Source organism: Poecile atricapillus, chromosome 7, assembly GCF_030490865.1.
Source record: "Poecile atricapillus isolate bPoeAtr1 chromosome 7, bPoeAtr1.hap1, whole genome shotgun sequence".
NCBI classification, from domain to species: domain Eukaryota; kingdom Metazoa; phylum Chordata; class Aves; order Passeriformes; family Paridae; genus Poecile; species Poecile atricapillus.
The window spans coordinates 3,326,046-3,345,747 of NC_081255.1; the positions used below are offsets into that span (position 1 = coordinate 3,326,046).

The 19,702-nt window shown below is 45.9% G+C and overlaps 1 protein-coding gene and 1 long non-coding RNA gene across 2 annotated transcripts; both read right to left on the minus strand.

The window, feature by feature from the left end:
- Positions 1–1,483: 1,483 nt before the first annotated feature.
- Positions 1,484–2,486, minus strand: APOBEC4 (apolipoprotein B mRNA editing enzyme catalytic polypeptide like 4; the record flags this gene model as incomplete). The annotated part of the gene is given in 3 exon segments (XM_058843041.1): positions 1,484–1,881; positions 1,884–2,060; positions 2,063–2,486. Coding segments are annotated over 3 exon segments (897 nt in total), but the record flags the coding sequence as incomplete, so codon positions are not given.
- A 535-nt stretch (positions 2,487–3,021) lies between these two features.
- On the minus strand, positions 3,022–16,617 carry LOC131581166 (uncharacterized). The gene is made up of 3 exons (XR_009278020.1): positions 16,326–16,617; positions 15,589–15,990; positions 3,022–5,782 (listed from the first exon to the last, which is right to left on the minus strand). It is a non-coding gene; the product is annotated as an uncharacterized LOC131581166 (long non-coding RNA).
- Positions 16,618–19,702: the final 3,085 nt, after the last annotated feature.

The window sequence follows — 19,702 nt, forward strand, 5'->3', positions numbered from 1 at the left end:
TGTGCCATAAAAAAAATAACATAAAGTCAGAAAAATCAGAAATAAAAAAAACTTACAAAAAAATTAACAAATATGTATAAACATACTGTATACAAGTTTAGCTTAAAGTACTTTGTTTTGTACATGAAGTGAGGTGAAAAGCCCCCCCCCGTACCCCAGTCAGTTTTGCTTATGCCTTAACCATCCTTAACCATTAGCAAACTATATTCACATATATAGAGATATATATCTGAATATATTTACTAAATTGTACCTTTTTTACTAAATTGTATTATTTTACTAAATTATATTCCTTTTTATATTGCTATTTACTTTTTTTGTATCAAATTTATCCAATTTATTAAAATATACTATCAATTAATTTGACTTAGTTGTCTAAATTTAAAAGTCATTTTTAACAGGTGTCACTTGAGCACAGGAGCAGAGGGGCAGAATCCTCCCTTCCCTGCTGCCCAAGCTGGGGTCTCAGCCCAGGGCATGAGGGCTTCTGGCATGGGGCAGGTCCAGCTCTCATCCACCAGCACCCTCAAGTCCTTCACCCAGGGCTGCTCCATCTGCTCACCCTCAGCCAGGATTGACCCCAGGGGTTGTCCCAACCCAGGTGCAGCACCAGGACTTAATCTTGTTAAATTTCATGAGATTCCCATGAGCCACTTTCCAGAGCTCGTCTGGGTCCCTCTGTCCTTCCCCAGGACAGCACCAGGCTGGGCAGGACCCTGTGTGGGATCGAAGTGAAGTGCCCTGGTCAGACAGTGTGTCCTGCGAGGCCGCACAGGGAGCCCCTACTCCAACAGCACCTAGTGACCTTGAGAGTTAAAAAATAGCCACAGCCTGATCTTTTTGGTTTTTCTTTAAGTTACACTTGGCCTGTGTAGATAATAATTATCCTATTATTAATTAGGAAATGGCACAGCTTTGTGAGGTTCCTTTTAATAGAAAACAGCAGCCCCAGGAAAAAAACCAAACCAGACACACACACATCTATATAAATATGTAAACACCATATATAAACACACCACCACCGCTGCCCTTGTTAAGAAGAAAACAGCTGGTGGGAAAATTTATTCCTGCATCAGTCCTACCTGCAGGACCACACACCTTCTTGATAGATGAGGAATTTAGGAAATGTCACATGTTCCACCAAGGTTGCCTCAGCTCGGGAAGCTGCAATCCAGCTGTAACCATGTTGTGGGTTGGGGACTGCTGGCATTTTTCTGCTGGAAATCGGCTTAAGGGCAACAAAGTAATTGCAGGAGGTAAATAGACTGTCAGAGAGTCTCAGAACGGTTTGGATTGTAAGGGACCTTAGACGTCATGTAGTTCCAACTGCCTGCTGTGGGCAGGGAGTACTCAGGTTCAGGGTTTACTACTCTGGCTTTTAAGGTAGAGAAATAAAACAAAAATATGTTCATAATCCATTATTTGAGCCCCCCAGTTATTCCATTGGTTAAATTTCGCAGGAGGGGACTTTATTGGGGTTTTTTTGTCATCTGTGATCTCAGTTTCACACCAAAAACCAGATGGATCTGTGCCATCCTCAGCACAGGTGTGTGCCTCATTCTTCAGAATGAGGACTTCTACTGAATTAGTCCTTTGGCACTTTTAAATGCCTTATACTTCTGAGTCTGGGATACAGCTGTTCCCTCTCAAAGGGCAGAAATGCACCTGGGAATAGCCCTCCTTGGCTTGAAGACATCAGAGGAAGGAGACTGCCTTCCATGGCTTGAAAAGGCTCTTGGGAGGCTGGTCTGAGAGAGGAAAAAGCCTTTAAATTCTTCTGTCCAGCTGAGTTCCCTTACATTCTCTGGGGAAAGGTCGTTCTAAAGTATGTTTTAATTCCTGTTAGGTTAATTTGATGTCAGTTTTGTGTACCTGCTGGCAAGCTGGGTGACGAGGGGTTGCCCCTATGATGCCACACAAAAAAAAGTGGCAGAGCATGTATGGCCATGCCCCTTCTGGAAGCTTCTGCAGGATCACCCAGGGCCACAGGGTGCAGAGGTTCCTCAGGGTCCCAGGTGGACTGTCCCTGCAGAGATAGGGCTAAGAGAAGTAGATGTGAGGTGCCTCAGCAGGAAGCTGAACATTTTCCTCATGCAGCAGAGTTAACACTCGTTGCAGGGTGAGAAACTGGAGTAGAAGGTGATGCAGCTGGTGCTGGCACAGGTGGCTGTGGCTTCACCCAGGTAAGCACGCGCCTTGAACAGCACAGCCTCAGGGTGCTTGCCTTGGGTACTGCAGTTTGTGATGTGGCCTTTTTGAAGGACTCTGCTCAAGAAGATCCTCAGCTCATAGAAGAGGTTTTGGAGAGTCACTGGGGGTCTGTGTGGGAAGCCAAAGACCCTGTGGAATTACTTATATGGGACTCTGGCTTCTTCCCCCATCCGTATGTGGTAGGCACACACATGGGTCTGCCTCTGCCCTCTGCAGGTCTTTACCACAGTGCCCTGGTGTGTTAGTAATTCTTGGAAAACTCTTCTCTCCTGTACTCATATTGTATTTTAAAAATTCCCAGTTTAGGTGTTATAGAGCTGACAGTCCTAAATGAAAAAGAGAAGTAATATTTTAATTCAAACTTCCATTTTGTTTTGCACTACATAAATAATAGTGAACAGTCTCTTCAAAAAGCTACTGAAACTTGCAGCAGCATATGGAAAATTGGTTGAAGACAAAGAGAACAAAACTCTTGGGGCCTGGGGGCATTATTCACAAATCAGCCTTTTTGCCAAAAAAAATGAGTAAAAATTTCTCTTTTACCCTAGAGAGGAGAAACTGCACAATAGAAACAGCCACACTTTCCAGGATTGTTACAGGTGATCAGTGATTCAATCTGTCAAAAAACCATGCAAACACCATCAAAAAAAGAACTTAAAAAGGTGTAATTACCATGTCAGCAGATCCAGCTCAGGGTAATAGCAAATATTTATCTGATTTCCTTAAGCGGCTTTTTAAGTTACCACTTTAGAGCTCTTGTTGACACTGGCGCTGAATAGATCACACGGACACAGCTTGAGGTGTGGTGAAAGGAAAGAGAAAGTTTATTTTTCCTCCCAGGATTTATAGGTTTCTGACCATGGCCAGGGATTGGATGGTCAGGATAACACTTTCCCACTCCACTGGCCATGGGAGTTGTCCATCACAAGATGTGTAACAGGAATGTATACCTATCTCTATGTTTTCAGTTACTGTCCTGGGAAAGTCTTAGAAAACTATATCAGCAAGCTCAGAAGCTGAGTTTTCAGGGTGACAGGCTCTTGCAATTTTTCTTTGCAAATTCTGTAGTGCAGAAGAAGGTTCCTCCCTGGTTTGGGCACTTCAGTGCAGAAGAATCTTTCCCAGTGCAGGGGTTTGGCCCCAGTTGAGATGGTGGCAGCAGGCAGGTTCTTTTAGGTGTTTCCAGGTGCCAGTTGCTGGGAAACAGGAACACAAACAGAATTTGCCTTTGCAGGGCCAGGCAACTGTGGGAGCTGAGCTGCTGGTCTGTGCCTGTCAATATTTTGTTTCATTTCTCAAGTGATACCATTGCCCTTTTTTATTAGTGAAGTTTTGCTACAATATTGTTATAGCTGAAATCTGGGTGTTCTAAGGAACATCCAACAGAGTTTCTTTACAAATTATTTGTGTGTTTATCTGCCTGGTGTGCCAGCTGGACAGAAAACTCCTGTTGTATTTCTGCATCAAGGTTTTCCCTTTCTTAGGAAGTTTGTGTCCCCCTCCCTGAGGCTGTAATTCCAGGAAGTGGTGGGCCATTCTGCGAGTAAGCCAAATCATGCTTTTTACCATGGTGCCAGAGGAGGGCAAACATAAATTTTGTGTGGATGAACAGCTTTTGGCTCAAGCATGAAATTATTTGTCGTTGCTGCTCTCATTTCCCCTCATATTTCCTGGATTGTGTTTAATTCTGTTGCTGCTCCACTGTAAAACATTGCCATCTGCATATTTTATCACAGCTCACTTCTGCATTCCACCATGTTTTGCGCTCTGTCAGTATATTTTTTTTTCCTTAAATTCATCATTTGGTTAATTTGCTTTGCTTTCCACTCCTGACTCTATACTAACTTTTGTATATTGTCCTCATATATGTTCACATATATATTTGCTCTATTTCCTTCCCGGTCCTGGCCATTGTGCTATTCTCATTCAGATTACTCCTGAAGACTGGCTTCCTGACATCAGGAATGTTCCATTTGGCATTTCTGGTGTTTCTGTTCATTTTGGATGGCCAGTTGTGCTGTATTCTGTGCAGTGCAATGTCACCCTGGCATTGAGTGCTGTGCCTTGGGAAACAGAAAATGCTTCTTCTCCCTGGCATAAAGGAGGGCAGGTCTGGGGAAACGAGTGTTTTTGGTTGGAGAGGGTTGTCAGGAGAGGATGTCACCCCCTCACCAGTTCTCGTGTAGGCTCTCAGTGCTGAAGACAATTGAAAAAGCTGAAAATCTGGGATAACGTTCCGATTCCTCCTGTCCCTGCTGGTGTTCCTGCAGAGTTGGAATGGCCACATGATGGCAATGTCTCACCTCAGGGATGTGCATCGTTTTCTGCTGGATGGAGCAGATTGCTTCTCGAACTCCGTTTAAGTGCCTCTAGAGGCTTTCCACCAGAGGCACTGAAAATTTTACATCTCCCTCTGAAACTTGCCTCTCTCTTTGGTTGGAGCTTTGCCCTGATCAAAACCCTTCAAATTTTCAATCTCCGTAATCAACTTCGTAATCTCCCTTACAAGGATGGAAGTCAAATCCCAAACCACCCCGTTGGATGGATTAATTGGAAGAGTTTTCCCACAACCAAAGTGCATTTCTGGATGTGCAGCATCACCCTTTGGCTCCTTTGCCAGTGCTGTCCCTCTTCATGAGCCACCATTCTGATACAGGAGATAGTGTCTCATGGATCCCTAGGAAGGCAAAACAAGGGTTAACAGATCCATGTTTATCTCTATCATCTCTGTCTCTATCAATCTCTATCTCTCTATCTCTATCTCTCTCTATCTCTATATCTCTATATCTCTATCTCTCTATCTCTATCTTATAAGATCTAATTATGACTTTTAGAAATTAATTCACTTTTTGCTAAAATGCCTCTCTGGGGCAGAGGGCAGGAGATACTGATTAGTGCCCCACAACAGGGTACAAATGTTCACAGGAGGAAGTGGAGAGGAATGCTTTATCCAGTGAAAACCACAAGGAAACAGGAGGTGAGCCAGGGTCCAAGCCATATATTCTGCTCCTAGGGAAAAATATCCTAATGATCAGGGCTGGGATTTTCTTTTTCTTTATCCAAATATTAGATAAACTCTCGTATCTCTCCAGGCTAAAAAGCATGCAGAAATTCTGATCTATCCCAACATTGTCAGCTTGGACCCGATTTTACTGATTTAAATATGTGATTTTGGGACTTCTGAAAATTTGCTTTTGGAAGCAAAACTGTGTGCATTGGTTAGACAGAAGCTCATGCATCATTATATGGAATCAGGATGTTTTATTCCCCAAACTAAACCACAACCAGCATGCTTCCATAGGTTGATATGATTGTTGCTGTTGTATGGGGGAGGCACTCTGGAGCCTCCCCCAAAATGCTGCACTCTGGACAAGGATGGTTCTTCTCTTCTGTGCCTCTGAAATGTAAGTGTTGAAATTCTGTTGCACTTCTTAGTACAGTCTGGTGCAAAATAGTCTTTGCTGGAAGCATTTTACACGTTTTCATTCAGTAGGGAGTTTATCTGAGTTCAAAGTCCAGGGTAGTCATATGGTCCCATAATGAGCTGGAGACTTGACATTCCTGTGCAGCCCTAAGGTTTTAAAAATAAGAAACAAAGGATATGAGGGAAGAAGCAAGATCTGTCCACAGCTGCTCATGACCATATCCAGATGATTTGAACCCGTGCTGTGGTGGTGTAACCTGCCTCCACACTGCCTGGTCTCCAGCTCATTGAACACAAGATGATATGGGACATCTCGTGCTACAGGAGTGCTGCTGCTGGCTCCAGAGCAGGGGAGCCCTGGGGCTCTGCACTCTGCCAAGGGGCCATAAAGATTAGCCAGGTTTTAGGTCCTGAGCTGGGAATGTTTCCTGCTTGAACTCCTGTGAAAGTCAGACCTTCACAAAATCATTCCACCAAATCTGCCTCATGTGGCTTGTTTAGCCTCAAAGTGATTGGAATTATCACCTCACTTCCAGAGATTTTCCCAGGCTTCATTATCTTGATTGTTTCCCTTTCTCTATGCCTAAAAGTAAGTATTTTTCCCTTTTCTGTCTATTAAGAATAGACTTGAAACCCACAGACCAGAAAGCAGTTTGTAAGGGGAATGACAAATAAGGACATTTACATGCCATAGACACAGTAACCAGGTTAAATTAAATTAGGACAGCAAAAATCATAAGGAAGAATTACAGAAATAACCCAGGATTTTGATTATTTAAAAGAAAAACAAACCCGTTCTATTGAGTATGGTCACACCAGAGATTATAGGTGGAGAAATTCTTACATACTAATTACAAAGTGTTATCAGGATGCTTTGTCTGTCAAACAGTTGGACAGATTTCCTCTTTCCCTAAGAAAGAGCCAGAGAACTTGCCAAGAGTCTGTGTTTGCAGATCAAAAATATAGAGGAAGAAAATGAAAATTCAGAGATGGAAGGAGAAGTGACCTTTCCTATATTGCATATCTGTATTGCATAATATAACATACATAACATATGTATGTCACACACACACACACACCACACATATATATAAAATATTCTGCATCATCTCTTTTCCTGTGAGCCTTGTGGAATATTGCACTAAATGTTCAGTCCAAATCTGGTCTCATTTTCACCTGTCTCCTTTTGGGCCCTTCTCTAGGAATGAGGCTAGAGGTTTCCACGCTGGCAGAAAACCCACTGGAGTTGTGACTCTGTTCACAGAGTAAACCAGGAAAATCCTGATTACCAGTGCAGTAATTACACCTACCATCTCCTCCTTCCAGAGAAGCTCCCTGGTGATTCCCATCAAACTGGAAAATGCTGGCTGTATGTCAAGGAAAAAGAGAAGGCAGAGTCTGATGTTGTTTGGAAACACCCAGAGCTGCTGGGGATGCTGTGAGCCTGGGCATCTAAACAACTCACATTTCTCTATCTGGATACCCCATTTTCTTTCACTATGCAGGGATGAGTGTTGGCTAAATAAAATTATCTAATACCTGATATTTTCTAATAAAATAAATTTTTTACAGTGTAGGAAAATCTGCTTTCAATTGCAATTGTTGGGCATTACTTTAGTTGATGAAAACAGCGTGCTTGGGAAGCTGCCTGGAAGCCATATGATTTCAGGGTATTGCTATTTGCCTTTTTAAGAGGAAGGAAAGCAAACTTTTTTCTTTTATGTCATGGTTGAATACAGTGATGTATCCAGTAGAGAGGAGGGGAAATCACTCTAACTCCTGTAATATGTGTAGGGCAGCTCTATATTTTGTCTATCTCATTTTCAGGCATTTGGAGACTCCCAGACCCACCTGAGTTATACATCACTTGTGTTGGGCAAGTTCTGACCAGGAGCTGAGGATCTGGCAGCCCCTATTCCATGGCTGCTGCAGGTGTGATCCTTATTTACATCAATATGGAATTTGGATTTAAGCTGCTTCTGGCAGCTTTGCCTCTGAATGGAGTCAGACTGCACAGGTGAATGCAAGATTTTATTTTTTTTTTTTTCTGTATGTATGTTGTACTTGCTGTGTGCTTGATTTAATGAATGTTTTTCTTCAGACAGTTTATTATATTTGGATGTTTTGGAGTTATAATTTTAACTTGCTGCTTATGTACCAAAAACCAGGCCAATGCTTTTCAGGTATTTCTCTGCTGCACACGTTCCCCTTTACAAGTGAGTCTAAGTGATTATATCCCATTCCTACATCACTTCCATCCCTGGAATTGTCCAAAGCCAGGTTGGATGGGGCTTGGAGAAACCTGGAATAGGGGACATGGGTAGAATGAGATGATCATTAATGCCCCTTGTGGACATGATTTTCTGAACCTGAAAGAGTTTCAGGCTCTCGGACTGATTTGTGTTCCCAAGGGAAAGTCTTTTGGGAAACTTTTTCTCTCTCGAGGACTGTTGTGTAAATAAGGTTTTGGTTTCTCAAAATAATGACAAAGATATTCTGAGAGTGTTTTTCTCTTGTCCCATCAATGGGATAAGGGAGGTGCTGTTCCTTGTACCAATCAGGTTAACCTGTATCAGAACACTTTATAAAAAGGGTTGAAAAGCCCAAAATAAAGGCTTTTGCCTCCTGAAATAAACCTCGGCTGCTGTGTGCGCTAGGGACCCTCACTCTCTACTTTGTGTCCATTTGCGACATCTGGCACCCATCGTGAGTATAGTAACAGCGAGAGAGGTAATACCTTCTCTCCCCCGACACCCTAGGAAAAAAAGAGATTTTTTTCAGTCCAGACTGCGGGTTTTTGTCTGCCATTCTTTCTTGCTGCTGGAGAATTTTTCCCAGTGAGCTGAAAGCATGCCAATCACTGTCTTAGCTCCAGAGGATGAGATCGTCCTGGACTTATGGACAGATATTCTCTGGAAAAATGAACTGGACATTTCTGAAGCAGATATTAATGCTTTATATTTATGGGGGAAAGAACATGGATTTTTTTCCAACCGCTGCTGATGCGCTGTTGAAAAGTTGTTGGCAGACCTTAGGTGACTGGTGTTGTCCGTATCAACTGGTGTTATCCGGCGAAGGGGAGGATGCGGAATTGCTTCTCCCATGGAAGAAATTCACGACTATAGTAGAGACCGCAAGCTCTGGAGCCTCATCAAGGGAGGTCTCGGAGTCCGGCTCTGAAGGAGGAGACTGTTCTGATCCAGAAGCCGCTCCACTAGAGTGTGACTCATGGGAGATGGCGTTGGACTCGGATCAGGACAGCCTAGAGGGAATTTTTTTCCCCGACCCCACCCCTTTGCGAGTCTAACTTGGGGGTGTGAGAAGCCCTCTGTCTGTGTCACACGGGACGGATGACCGGCAGGAGGGGGAAGGGGGAGGTTCGACTCTTGAAAGCCATTCCTCCCCTGCTCAGCTGGGTTGCCCTGCCCGGGGCTCGGGAAACCGTGGGATGGAGGGGAACAAACCATCCCCCGTGCATTCCCTGTGGTGGAGGGGAACAAACCATCCCCCGTGCATTCCCTGTGGTGGAGGGGAACAAACCATCCCCCGTGCATTCCCTGTGGTGGAGGGGACACCAGCAGCTCCTGTTCCGCCGGCAGCAGCGGCAGGACCGCTGAGACCCCTCTCCATGGTGTGCATGAATTGTGGTGTCACTGCACTGATTCCGTTCCTGCAGCCAAACACCGCGGGCATTGGGAATGGTGGGATCTCCTCCGCTCCCCAGGCGCGGCCGGAGGGCAGTCCCACCACGACTGCTCAGGCAGCGCCCGGCGCCACTGGGCAGGTAATAGATGTAGCTCCTGTAGGGGATGGGGCGACCCCGCTCCGTCCCATGCGAGCGGGCTCGCCGCTGCTCTCCGCACGGCCCCGTCACGCAGAGCGGGCCAGCAGCGCGGCCCGGGCAGGAGCGGCGGTGCCGGCCTGGCCACGGCCGCCGGGGCCGGCAGGATCGGCTCCGCTCCCAGCGCGGGCAGAGGCACCAGCACTGCCGCTGCCATGGAGGGCAGGGGAGCTGGGGCAGCACCATGGACCCCGCGCCCGCCCCGCCGTGGGGGGAGCAGGCGGCGCTGCCACAGCGGCCGCCGCGGGTCCTTTCTCGGAACCAGGCTTCTCCGTGCCCCGCACCCAGCCCAGGCCTGCAGCGGCCACGGTGGGCGGGAGTGGTGCTGCCCGCATGGACGGTCCTGGGGCTCTTTTGAGCTCGTCTGCTCTCCGGCGCTGGTGTCTACAGCGCCGGGCGGGGGTGGGGGCAGTTCTCTGTTGGCTCCGCTCCCTCCCTCCTGCGAGCAGAGCTTGGACAGATTGGCTGGGTCTGCTACAGACCCTGGCGGGGCTGCCCCGGATCCAGCAGCTGGTGCTGCGGGGGGCACTCCCCCGGCTGCTGCTGGTGTCGGAGCAGCGGCATCTGAGCCTCCCTTGTTTACAACAGGGGCTCGCAGTGATGCTGGCACTTCGGGGCGAGTGTCTGCTCGTAGTGGAGGACACCGAGAGGGTCCCCATTCCCGTGCTCATTGCACACTCCCACCGTGACAGGTGACAGTGCGTCCCAAAGATCCAAGACGTTTTTGGGACGAGGTCAAAGAAAAAGCTTTGCAAATGGGAGATTGGGGTCTCCTTGAGCGTTTTAGGGGAACTGGAGATAATTTGCATGAGTTCTCAGATTCTGGGAAGAAAGACAATCTGGTACAGGAGAGGCAAACTCCAGCCAGATGCCTGTCTCTGCTCCTGCGACGTTTAAGGGGCAGGATCAAAGAGATGCTGTGACCTCACAAGGAGGTCTTCAGGCTTTTCCTGTGGTTAAGGGAAATCCTCACACGGGGCAGCCTAACATGCATCAGGTTATCACATTCGAATGTGATGGACATTAGAGACACGGTGACAAAGCATGGTCTAGGTTCTCAGGAGGTAATGCAGATGATCTGCGTTATTAACTCTGAGCCACTGGTACCATATGACATTTGGTACCTTGCTCAGGTGTTACTTCAGCCTGTCCAGCCTGTCGAAGTCTTTGAAGCAGTTGGAGTCAGCTGGCCACAAAAGTAGCTGGACGTAATAGTCAATTGTCCAACCACGACCCCAGGTATGGGATGGAAGTCATCTGTTGACAGGGGTTGGAAATATTTTTGACCCTGATTTCCAGGTTACCTTCTACCCACAGATGCTGGATCAGTGCCAGAAGACAGACATTGCTGCTCCAATTAAAACCATAGAGTTATCAGCTCCAAAACAGAGGTTCGTTACTATAGTCCAAGGGGCTAAGGAACCTTTTATACAGTTTGTTGAAAAACTCTCTGCATCCTTGGAGAAGCAGGTGGACGATCCTGACTTGAGAAAGCTACTGGTCAAACAGCTTGCAAGAAGCAATGCCAATGATGACTGCAGGAGGGTGATAGAGGCCCTCCCAGGTGATCCATCCTTACCAGAGACGGTTCAGGCTTGTGCTAATATAGGCAGTACAGATTATAGAATGGCTGCCGTGGCTGCTGCCTTACCAGCGTCATCAAAAAGGCCAAAGGGTAAGCAGCAGAAACAAGTGACAGCACAAGCCACCAAAAAGCAGGGGAAACAGAAGCAGAAAGGGAAAACTCCCTCATTTCTGTGTGGTTGGTGTGGAAAGCCAAACTACTATGCAGAGGCTTGCACAGCAAGGTTTGATGCTAAGGGCCAGCCTTTGCCAGATCAGGGAAACACAAAGCTGAGTGCTTCGGGGGAACGTGCTCAGACATAAGCTTTTCCCCAGGTCCCAAAGCTGATGCAGGTCTGCTCAGCTGGCTTGTGGCCAGCACCCGTGGCTCAGCCGGACTTGATGTCTGCACAGCAGCAGCAGTAGTCTTGAACTCTTGCAAAGTGCACAGAGTTCCTTTGGATGCCTTTGGACCCCTGCGGGAGGATAAGAGTGCTCTCCTAATGGGAAGGTCAGGTGCCACCCTCCAGGGTATCATTGTGCATCTGAGACTTACTGATGCAGATTATATGTGGCAGATTTGTGCTGTGGTGTCCACTCCAAATCCTCCCCTCACCATTCCCGAGAAAATGCGCATTGCTCAACTTGTGCCTTTCAAGTCTTCATTTTCCAGGGCTGCAAACCGGTGTCTAGGGGACAGTTGCTTTGGATTGACTGGACCACCTCAGGTGCACTGGACTGCAACCCTGACTGACAAACGGCCTGAGATGTGCTGTACCCTGTGCTTCCCTGGTGCCACCCCACCAGAGATCCACCTGCAAGGCCTGATTGACACACGTGCCAACGTCACCATCCTGGCCTTCTCTGCGTGGCCTCTGCAGTGTCCTCTGGATCCTGTAGAGTCACCTGTCAGAGGGTTCGGTGGAATGGCCAAATGTTTCATCAGCCAGCAGCCTGTGCTGATCATAAATTCAGAGGGACAGTCAGCTATGGTTCGGGTTTATGTTACCATGGCTATTGCTAACCTCTGGGGGCAGGACATACTGGCGGTTTGGGGGATTCAGATCAGGATGGATTTTTGACGGGGGCCACTGCGACAAAGGGCGCACAGTGCTCCATGCCTCCTTTACAGGGGCAGGGGGACAAACCCATCCAGGAAACTCAGTTTCTTCCCTCCTGGAAGAAAATGTAGTTGCCCTTCAAAATTCAGTTCAAGAGCAAGATACAAGCTATACCAATCTGCTGAGTTTCATAGCAGAAAGTAATGCCAGGGCTGACAAGTGGGCTAACCCCGCATGGGTGGCACCTCAGCCTGATGTATTAGCACAAGCCAAAGCATCACGTGAATTCTTTCATCAAAATGCACAAACATTGCAAAAGCAGTTTCAGTTGACTCCAACTGAGGCTCATGACATTGTCAATTCCTGTGATGACTGTCACACATCTGATCCGCCTTTACCGGTGGGCGTAAACCCTAGAGGTCTCAAGGTCTTGGAAATTTGGCAAATGGATGTTACCCAAATTGCTGAATTTGGTAGGCTCAAGTACGTGCATGTGTCTATTGACACTTTCTCCTCTGCAATGTGGGCTGCTGCTCACACTGGGGAAAAAACTCACAATGTCATTGCCCATTGGAGTCAGGCTTTTGCCGTGTTAGGGATACTGTCTACTGTGAAGACTGATAATGCCCCAGCATACGCCTCACAGAAAGTGCAGCAGTTTATGCAGTTGTGGAGTGTTTCACACAAATTCGGCATTCTGCATTCTCCAACTGCTCAAGCCATTGTTGAACGTGCTTATGCTACTCTGAAGCAGGTTCTTCAAAAGCAAAAAAGGGGAATACAGGGTGAAACCCCGCAAAGTGGTAAAAGCTTTGTACACAGTAAATCACCTTACAGTGCCGCAGAATTCAAATAACCCTGTCATCTTGAACCATCACCTTTCTTTCCAGGCTTCAGGCAAAACACATCAGCCCTGAGCAAAGGTTCAGGTGCAAAACTTAACCACCAAGCAGTGGGAAGGCCTGTTTGAACTTACCACTTCAGGCTGTGGGTATGCATGTGTATCCACAGACACTGGAGTGAAGTGGGTACCTACAAAGTGTCTCCATCCTGACCTGAAATCGCAAAGGCAGAACCGAGCCAACAGGCAAACCACAGGCCATGACCAGAAAGAAGGTCATCAAGTGGAGGAACCTTTGAGTGATGACACGGATGCAGAAGACGAGAGTGATCACTCAAATGGTCCCTCTATGAGCAGGCACTGAGCATCTTTCTAATTTTTCTTTTCTTTTTTTTCTAGAAAAAAAGGGTGAGATGTGGACATGATTTTCTGAACCTGAGTTTCAGGCTCTCAGGGGCTGATTTGTGTTCCCAAGGGAAAGTCTTTGCGAAACTTTTTCTCTCTCAAGGACTGTTGTGTAAATAAGGTTTTGGTTTCTCAAAATAATTAATAATAATTCTCAGATATTGTGGGAGTGTTTTTCTCTTGTCCCACCAATGGGATAAGGGAGGTGTTGTTCCTTGTACCAATCAGGTTAACCCATATTGGAACACTTTATAAAAAGGGTTGAAAACCCTAAAATAAAGGCTTTTGCCTCCTGAAATAAACCTCGGCTGCTGTGTGTGCTAAGGACCCTTGCTCTCTACTTCGTATCCATTAGCGACAGTCCATTCCAACCCATTTCATGATTCTATGAAAGAACCACTGTTTTCTGGACAACAACATTCTATATTTCACTTGTCCCACTCTACATGACCTTTTGTATGCTAATAATGTTATTGAATCACAAAGTGAATTCTGCTCTAAAATATAGCACTATTTTTTAAGTAACACTAGGCCTGTGTAGATAATAATTATCCTATTATTAATTAGGAAATGGCACAGCTTTGTGAGGTTCCTCTTAATAGAAAACAGCAGCCCTGGAAAAAAAAAATAGACACACACACACATACATATATACATATATTACACCCACCACTGTAGCGTCGGGTGCAATGGTAAGGTGATGCTACCTTCCCAAAAGTGACTCCAAGGAGGAAAGCATCTGGGCAGGCTGCAATCACACTCACACACACACAAGCACACCACGGATAGATGATCAACGGCAGAGAGTTGGGAAGGGTTTTTGTATGGCATTTCAGTTTATTACAGCCACACACTGAAGGGGTCCAGAAACAAAGACGGGGAACAAGGGAGGGTCCGGGGTTATATATGGGTTTGAGGGGGTGGATCTGCAGGTTGGGGTCCAGTAGAAACAGGGTAAAGTGGTGCATAGGAGGGGTCAGGGAGAGGGAGAACCAATGGAATAACAGGGGCGGAGGATTGCAGCAAACTGGGGCCAATGGGGAAACAGGGAAGGGAGAACTTTCTAGAGAAGGTAAAAAGGGTGGGGGATGGCCAACAGGCCAACTGGATACATATAACTGGGGTATAGTGAAATGGCGGTGCAAAGAACTATGGAAAAATATTTTTTTCTTCTCTTCTTATATGGGGGAAAACCTTCCATTTATGCTTTAACTTCATGCATTAGAGGCCTCCTTCCACACCATTACTGCCCTTGGCTCCGGAGCCTCCACATACCACCACCCCCCTTATTAAGAAGAAGACAGCTGGTGGGAAACTTTATTTCTGTATCAGCCCTACCTGCAGGACCGCAGTCGATGCTAACTGTGAAGCAGGGAGCATGGTGCCTGTGGAAATTGCAGGCCACATGGCTTTCTGTCTTGCCTGGGAAAGTGGCCTGGGAATTCATAAGGAGGAATTAAAACAATCCTCAGAGATAGAAAACAGCCTTGCAGGTTCTGTTTGTCTGTTCCTTGTTTTCTTGCAAGAGAAGGTCGAGGGGTGGTGAACCCCACTGACCAATGATGGTGATGTGTTAGTTTACTAGCCAATAAGAGTTTTCTTTTCTGTACTTTTCACGTATCGGTCTATAAAAAAGACCTGAGGTAATAAACCGAGAGAAACTTCTCCAGTTCAACTCCACAAGAGAGTCTGTGTCATTCTTCTCGCCGTTCTTAATAGAGCGACAGACCACCTTGATAGAGAAGGAATTTAGGAAATGTCACATGTTCCACCAAAGTTGCCTCAGCTCGGGAAGCTGCAATCCAGCTGTAACCACGTTGTAGCTTGGGGACTGCTGGCATTTTTCTGCTGAAAATTGGCTTAAGGGAAACAAAGTAATTGCTGGAGGTAATCAGAGAGTCTCAGAATGGTTTGGGTTGGAAGGGAGCTTTGTAGAGGATATTTTAGCAGAACAAGGACATGATATTTTAGTAAAAGCCTGTCTGCACAACCCAGCTTTCAATCCAGGTGACAATTCTAAGGACAGTGTCCTTGAAACTCTCCTGGGACAGAGAGAATCAAGAAAAACAATGGCATTGTGTGCATGGAAAAGAATGTAAAACAATATGTATTAACCAACAGTAGCTTGTTAAGCCCCGCAAACCCTGTAGGACCCTATAAAAGTGTGCAAAAGATAGAAATAAATGACGTTCACTATACCTCCATGAGGACTCAGTGAATAGTCTGAGTGGTTTTCCATTACCTGGCGCTCTAAACAGGGACCCCTTTGCGGGCAAATGGTACCAGCTCGGCAGGTCCGCATAGCGGACAGACGTGGAAGCAGACCGGGGCCAGCAGAGCGGATTCGCATGGTGGATAGATGTGGAAGTGGATCAGAGCTGGGCTGGCAGGTTCACACGGTGGATAGATGTGGAAGCAGATCGGAGCTGGGCTGGCAGGTTCACATGGTGGATAGATGTGGAAGCGGATCAGAGCTGGGCTGGCAGGTTCACATGGCGGATAGATGTGGAAGTGGATCAGAGCTGGGTTGGCAGGTTCACATGGCGGATAGATGTGGAAGTGGATCAGAGCTGGGCTGGCAGGTTCACACAGTGGAGAGATGTGGAAGCGGACCTAAGGTGGGGAAAGCCGGGGACGGAGGAGCCTGGGAAGAAGACCGAAGGCAGGTACGCTTCGGCACTCAGGGAGAAGGAGTCGCGACCCTTTCCCCATCCAGGGCTGCTAGCATGGAAATTGAATTTGCGGCAGCACGAAAACTGCTTCAAAGCATTATCATTAAATGAGGGGAAGCAGTCAAGGATAAGGACCTTGAAAACTTGTTGTATGGGCTAGAGAAAACGTGCACTTGCAGGTGCCGCCACTGCTTTTTGCAGTGGAAGAATAGAAAGATATAGGAGACCAGCTGTAAGAAAAACCCATTACGGGGAAAAGCAAAGACACTCTATCATTCAGTCCAATCTGGGGAGTTGTAATAAATACCTTAAGAGACATGAAAGTGGAGTCCACGGTCACTGCCGCTGCCTTGCAAGCCATGGCTCGGTCCAAGAAGGACGTGTCGCAGTTACCTCCTGCCACGTCCATCAGCCGTCTGGATGCTTTCTTTGGAGCTGGTCATGTTCGGCTGGTAAAGGAACTCACAGGAAAGCAATGTAGCTCGGTCTCAGAACTTTTAAAAACTCAGGAAAGTACCGGCCCGGGTAGGTCCACACCAGCAGAGCCCAGCCCGGAAATTACCCCACTGAATGTGGATGTAGAAATGTCTCCGTAAGGAGACGGCGTCAGCCCCAGCCAGGCGGAGCCCCAAATGTCAGCCGAAATAAGAACCCCAGATAGCAAGGAAAAAATCTATCATTCGCTGCCATCTACTGTTCACTGGGGAAAGCCGCAAGACATCCGTCTCCCCCCAGACGATGACATGTCAATGCACTCAGAATACGGGCAACCACCGGCAGGAGAAGAACCAATAAATTGTAACGATGCATCGAAAAAAGATGTATTAGAGTGGCAACAACAAATAGAAAAACTTGTGCAACAGCTGCAAGCACATATTGAGCAGTCATTAAGTACAAGTGGAGCTCAGCGTCATCAAGAGAAAGTAGCTCCACAGCAAACGCTGAGACAGCAAGCACAATCTGTTCAGCAGCTACAGGATATGATATGTCCTGAACCATCTGCTCCACCTTTAGAGACACTGTTAACACCACAATCTTATTCAATCTCTAACCCTACTACCCTAGAAGAAGAGATCAAGAAACAAAAATCAAGGCAAAGATGGACAGGCATCATTTGAGATGCAATCCTTGAAGGGGAATGGCAAGCAGCAGGAGCAATAGCTTGCCCCATTTAATATAACCAACAAAATCCACGATACGAACAGCACAACTGGAAAATCCTGCAGCAAGCCAAAAAGACAGTTACTGAACATGGCATTAAGTCTGAAACTGCAAGTACTGCATTGGATTGGTTATTCACTTCAGATGTTAATAGCCTGACAGACAGCCAGAACTTAGCACGTTTACAAATCATCTTAAAGCAACAGTGGTTGCAACAGCCCAAAATAGTGCAACAACCAGTGGAAGGCCTTACAGTATATACTGATGCAGGAAATCGACAGAAGAAAACAGCCTGTACCTGGCGAGAAGGTTCGAGTTGGAAAAGCAATACCATAGATGGAGATGCACATGACTCACTGCAGATGTTGGAACTTACAGCTGTCTCATGGGCATTGTCTCGTTGGCAAGACAGAAAGCTGAACATTGTATCAGACTCATTATATGTGGTAGGTGTGGTCCAACGTATCAAAGATGCTCTCATCAAGCCACCGAATAATAAGCGACTGTGTCAACTATTCTTGCAAATTAAGAGAGCTATTGGAGATCGAGAAAAATCTTATTGCATCATTCACATCTGCAGTGATCAAACTGAGTTAGGTCTCAGAGAAGGCAATGCAAGAGCTGATAAGCTTGTCAGTCCTGCTGTTGCAGCACCAAGAGACTCTTTTGCAGCTGCAAGAGAGAGTCACGCTCTCTTTCACCAAGCCACAAAAGCCTTAAAGAGACAATTTGATATCAGCTCAATAGATGCACAAGGCATTGTAAAATCCTGTCCACAATGTAGTCAATATGGAACAAGTCTAGGCTTAGGTGTTAGCCCTAGAGGTCTTCAAGCCTGTGAGATCTGGCAAATGGATGTAACACATGAGCCCGAATTTGGTTGCCTCAAATATGTACATGTTACAGTAGATACCTTTTCAAAAATGATTTGGGCCACTGTACAAGTGGGAGAGCGAAGCATACATGTAATCCAACATTTAATAGCTTGCTTTGGTGTGATGGGAGTGCCAAAAGAGCTGAAAACAGACAATGGGCCTGCATATGTAGGAACATGGGTATCTTGGTTCTTGCAAAAATGGAGAGTTAAACACGTAACTAGAATTCTACATGTGTCAACTGGACAAGCCATTGTAGAAAGAGCCCATAGAACCTTAAAAGAGTATTTAAGTAAACAAAAAACACCAGAACAATCAGACCCTGTCATTCAATTGCAACAAGTGCTATTTACTCTAAATTTCCTCAGTTTAGTTGGAGATTTAGAGCAGCCCCCTGTGGTAATTCATAATAGTCAGATAAAAATGCAAGCTACCCCAGAAATAAAATTGTATTATAAAAATCCAAAACCAGGTATCTGGGAGGGACCAAACCCATTGCTGTTTAACAGGTGAGGATACAGTTGTGTTTCCACAGATACTGGACTGCTGTGGGTGCCTAGCCAATGGACCAAACCAGACACGAAGGATGTGAAGAACAATCCGAACATCGATGCCCTCAGTCAGTCACTGATTGACTGCCAACTGGTGTTGCATGAGCAGCAAATGTTCCAAGACTGAATCAGATTAAATCATAGTCTGTTTGTGAGAAGAATTTTGTAGAAGATCTAAAAGAGTATAGAGACTCCATCTGACTGTATATAAAAGCAAAACTGTAACTGTATTTTTACCCTTTAGACAAATTGCTTTCATGCTTAGATTGCATGAATACCAGAGCACATGTGTTAACAGTAGTTAGAGAATAGTTTAAGACAAAAAGTTTTAGCTTGTGTGGTAATTGTAATTTGCAAACTATTGATAATTTTAGAGAAGATATTATTATAAGGTTTAATTATCCCCCCTTCAAGAGTTAAGGTGAGCACATTCGAAAGTCCATTTAAACTTGAATTATATTAACCTTAAAGAAAATTATTCAGCAAGTTACAAAAGCCTGATTAGCTGTGATTCTGAAAGTATGGTGTCATTTGTGTGGAACAAACTACTCATAGTAATTGTGTTGTATATAGTCCTGACCAACTGTCTGTTAACTAACATCCAAAAGTGACAGAACATATGGGTCACTCTGGCACATTTAACTGGCCAAAAATCAATGTGTTTAAGCCTAGCCACACCTGGAGATCCTTTTCGCACCTGTCTCATAGGAGTCCCTGAATGGGATCCTCAAGCATTTAAAGGTTTAATTAGTAATGAAACTCCACAATTGAAACTCAAGCAATTGGCAGTATTACAAGAGTGTAATCGCACTGCTGGCTTCATGTCAAGACAACTTGAAGCCTGTTGGCAAGCCAAAATTATTGAAGTTCTCAATGTTACCATAGAGTCCCCAGAAGAATTGGACTTGTTAGGCTCCACCAATACCTCAGGTGGATGGATAATGTTTGGGCCCCGACGACAAGCCACGCCAACAAAGTGATGCAACACTGGGCTACAGTTAACTCTATAGTTCATCTAATCACTATCACCAAAAGTAAAGCCTTTTATTCACAGTGTAATCTCACAGGACAATTACCAAGGTGATTACCTAATGCAG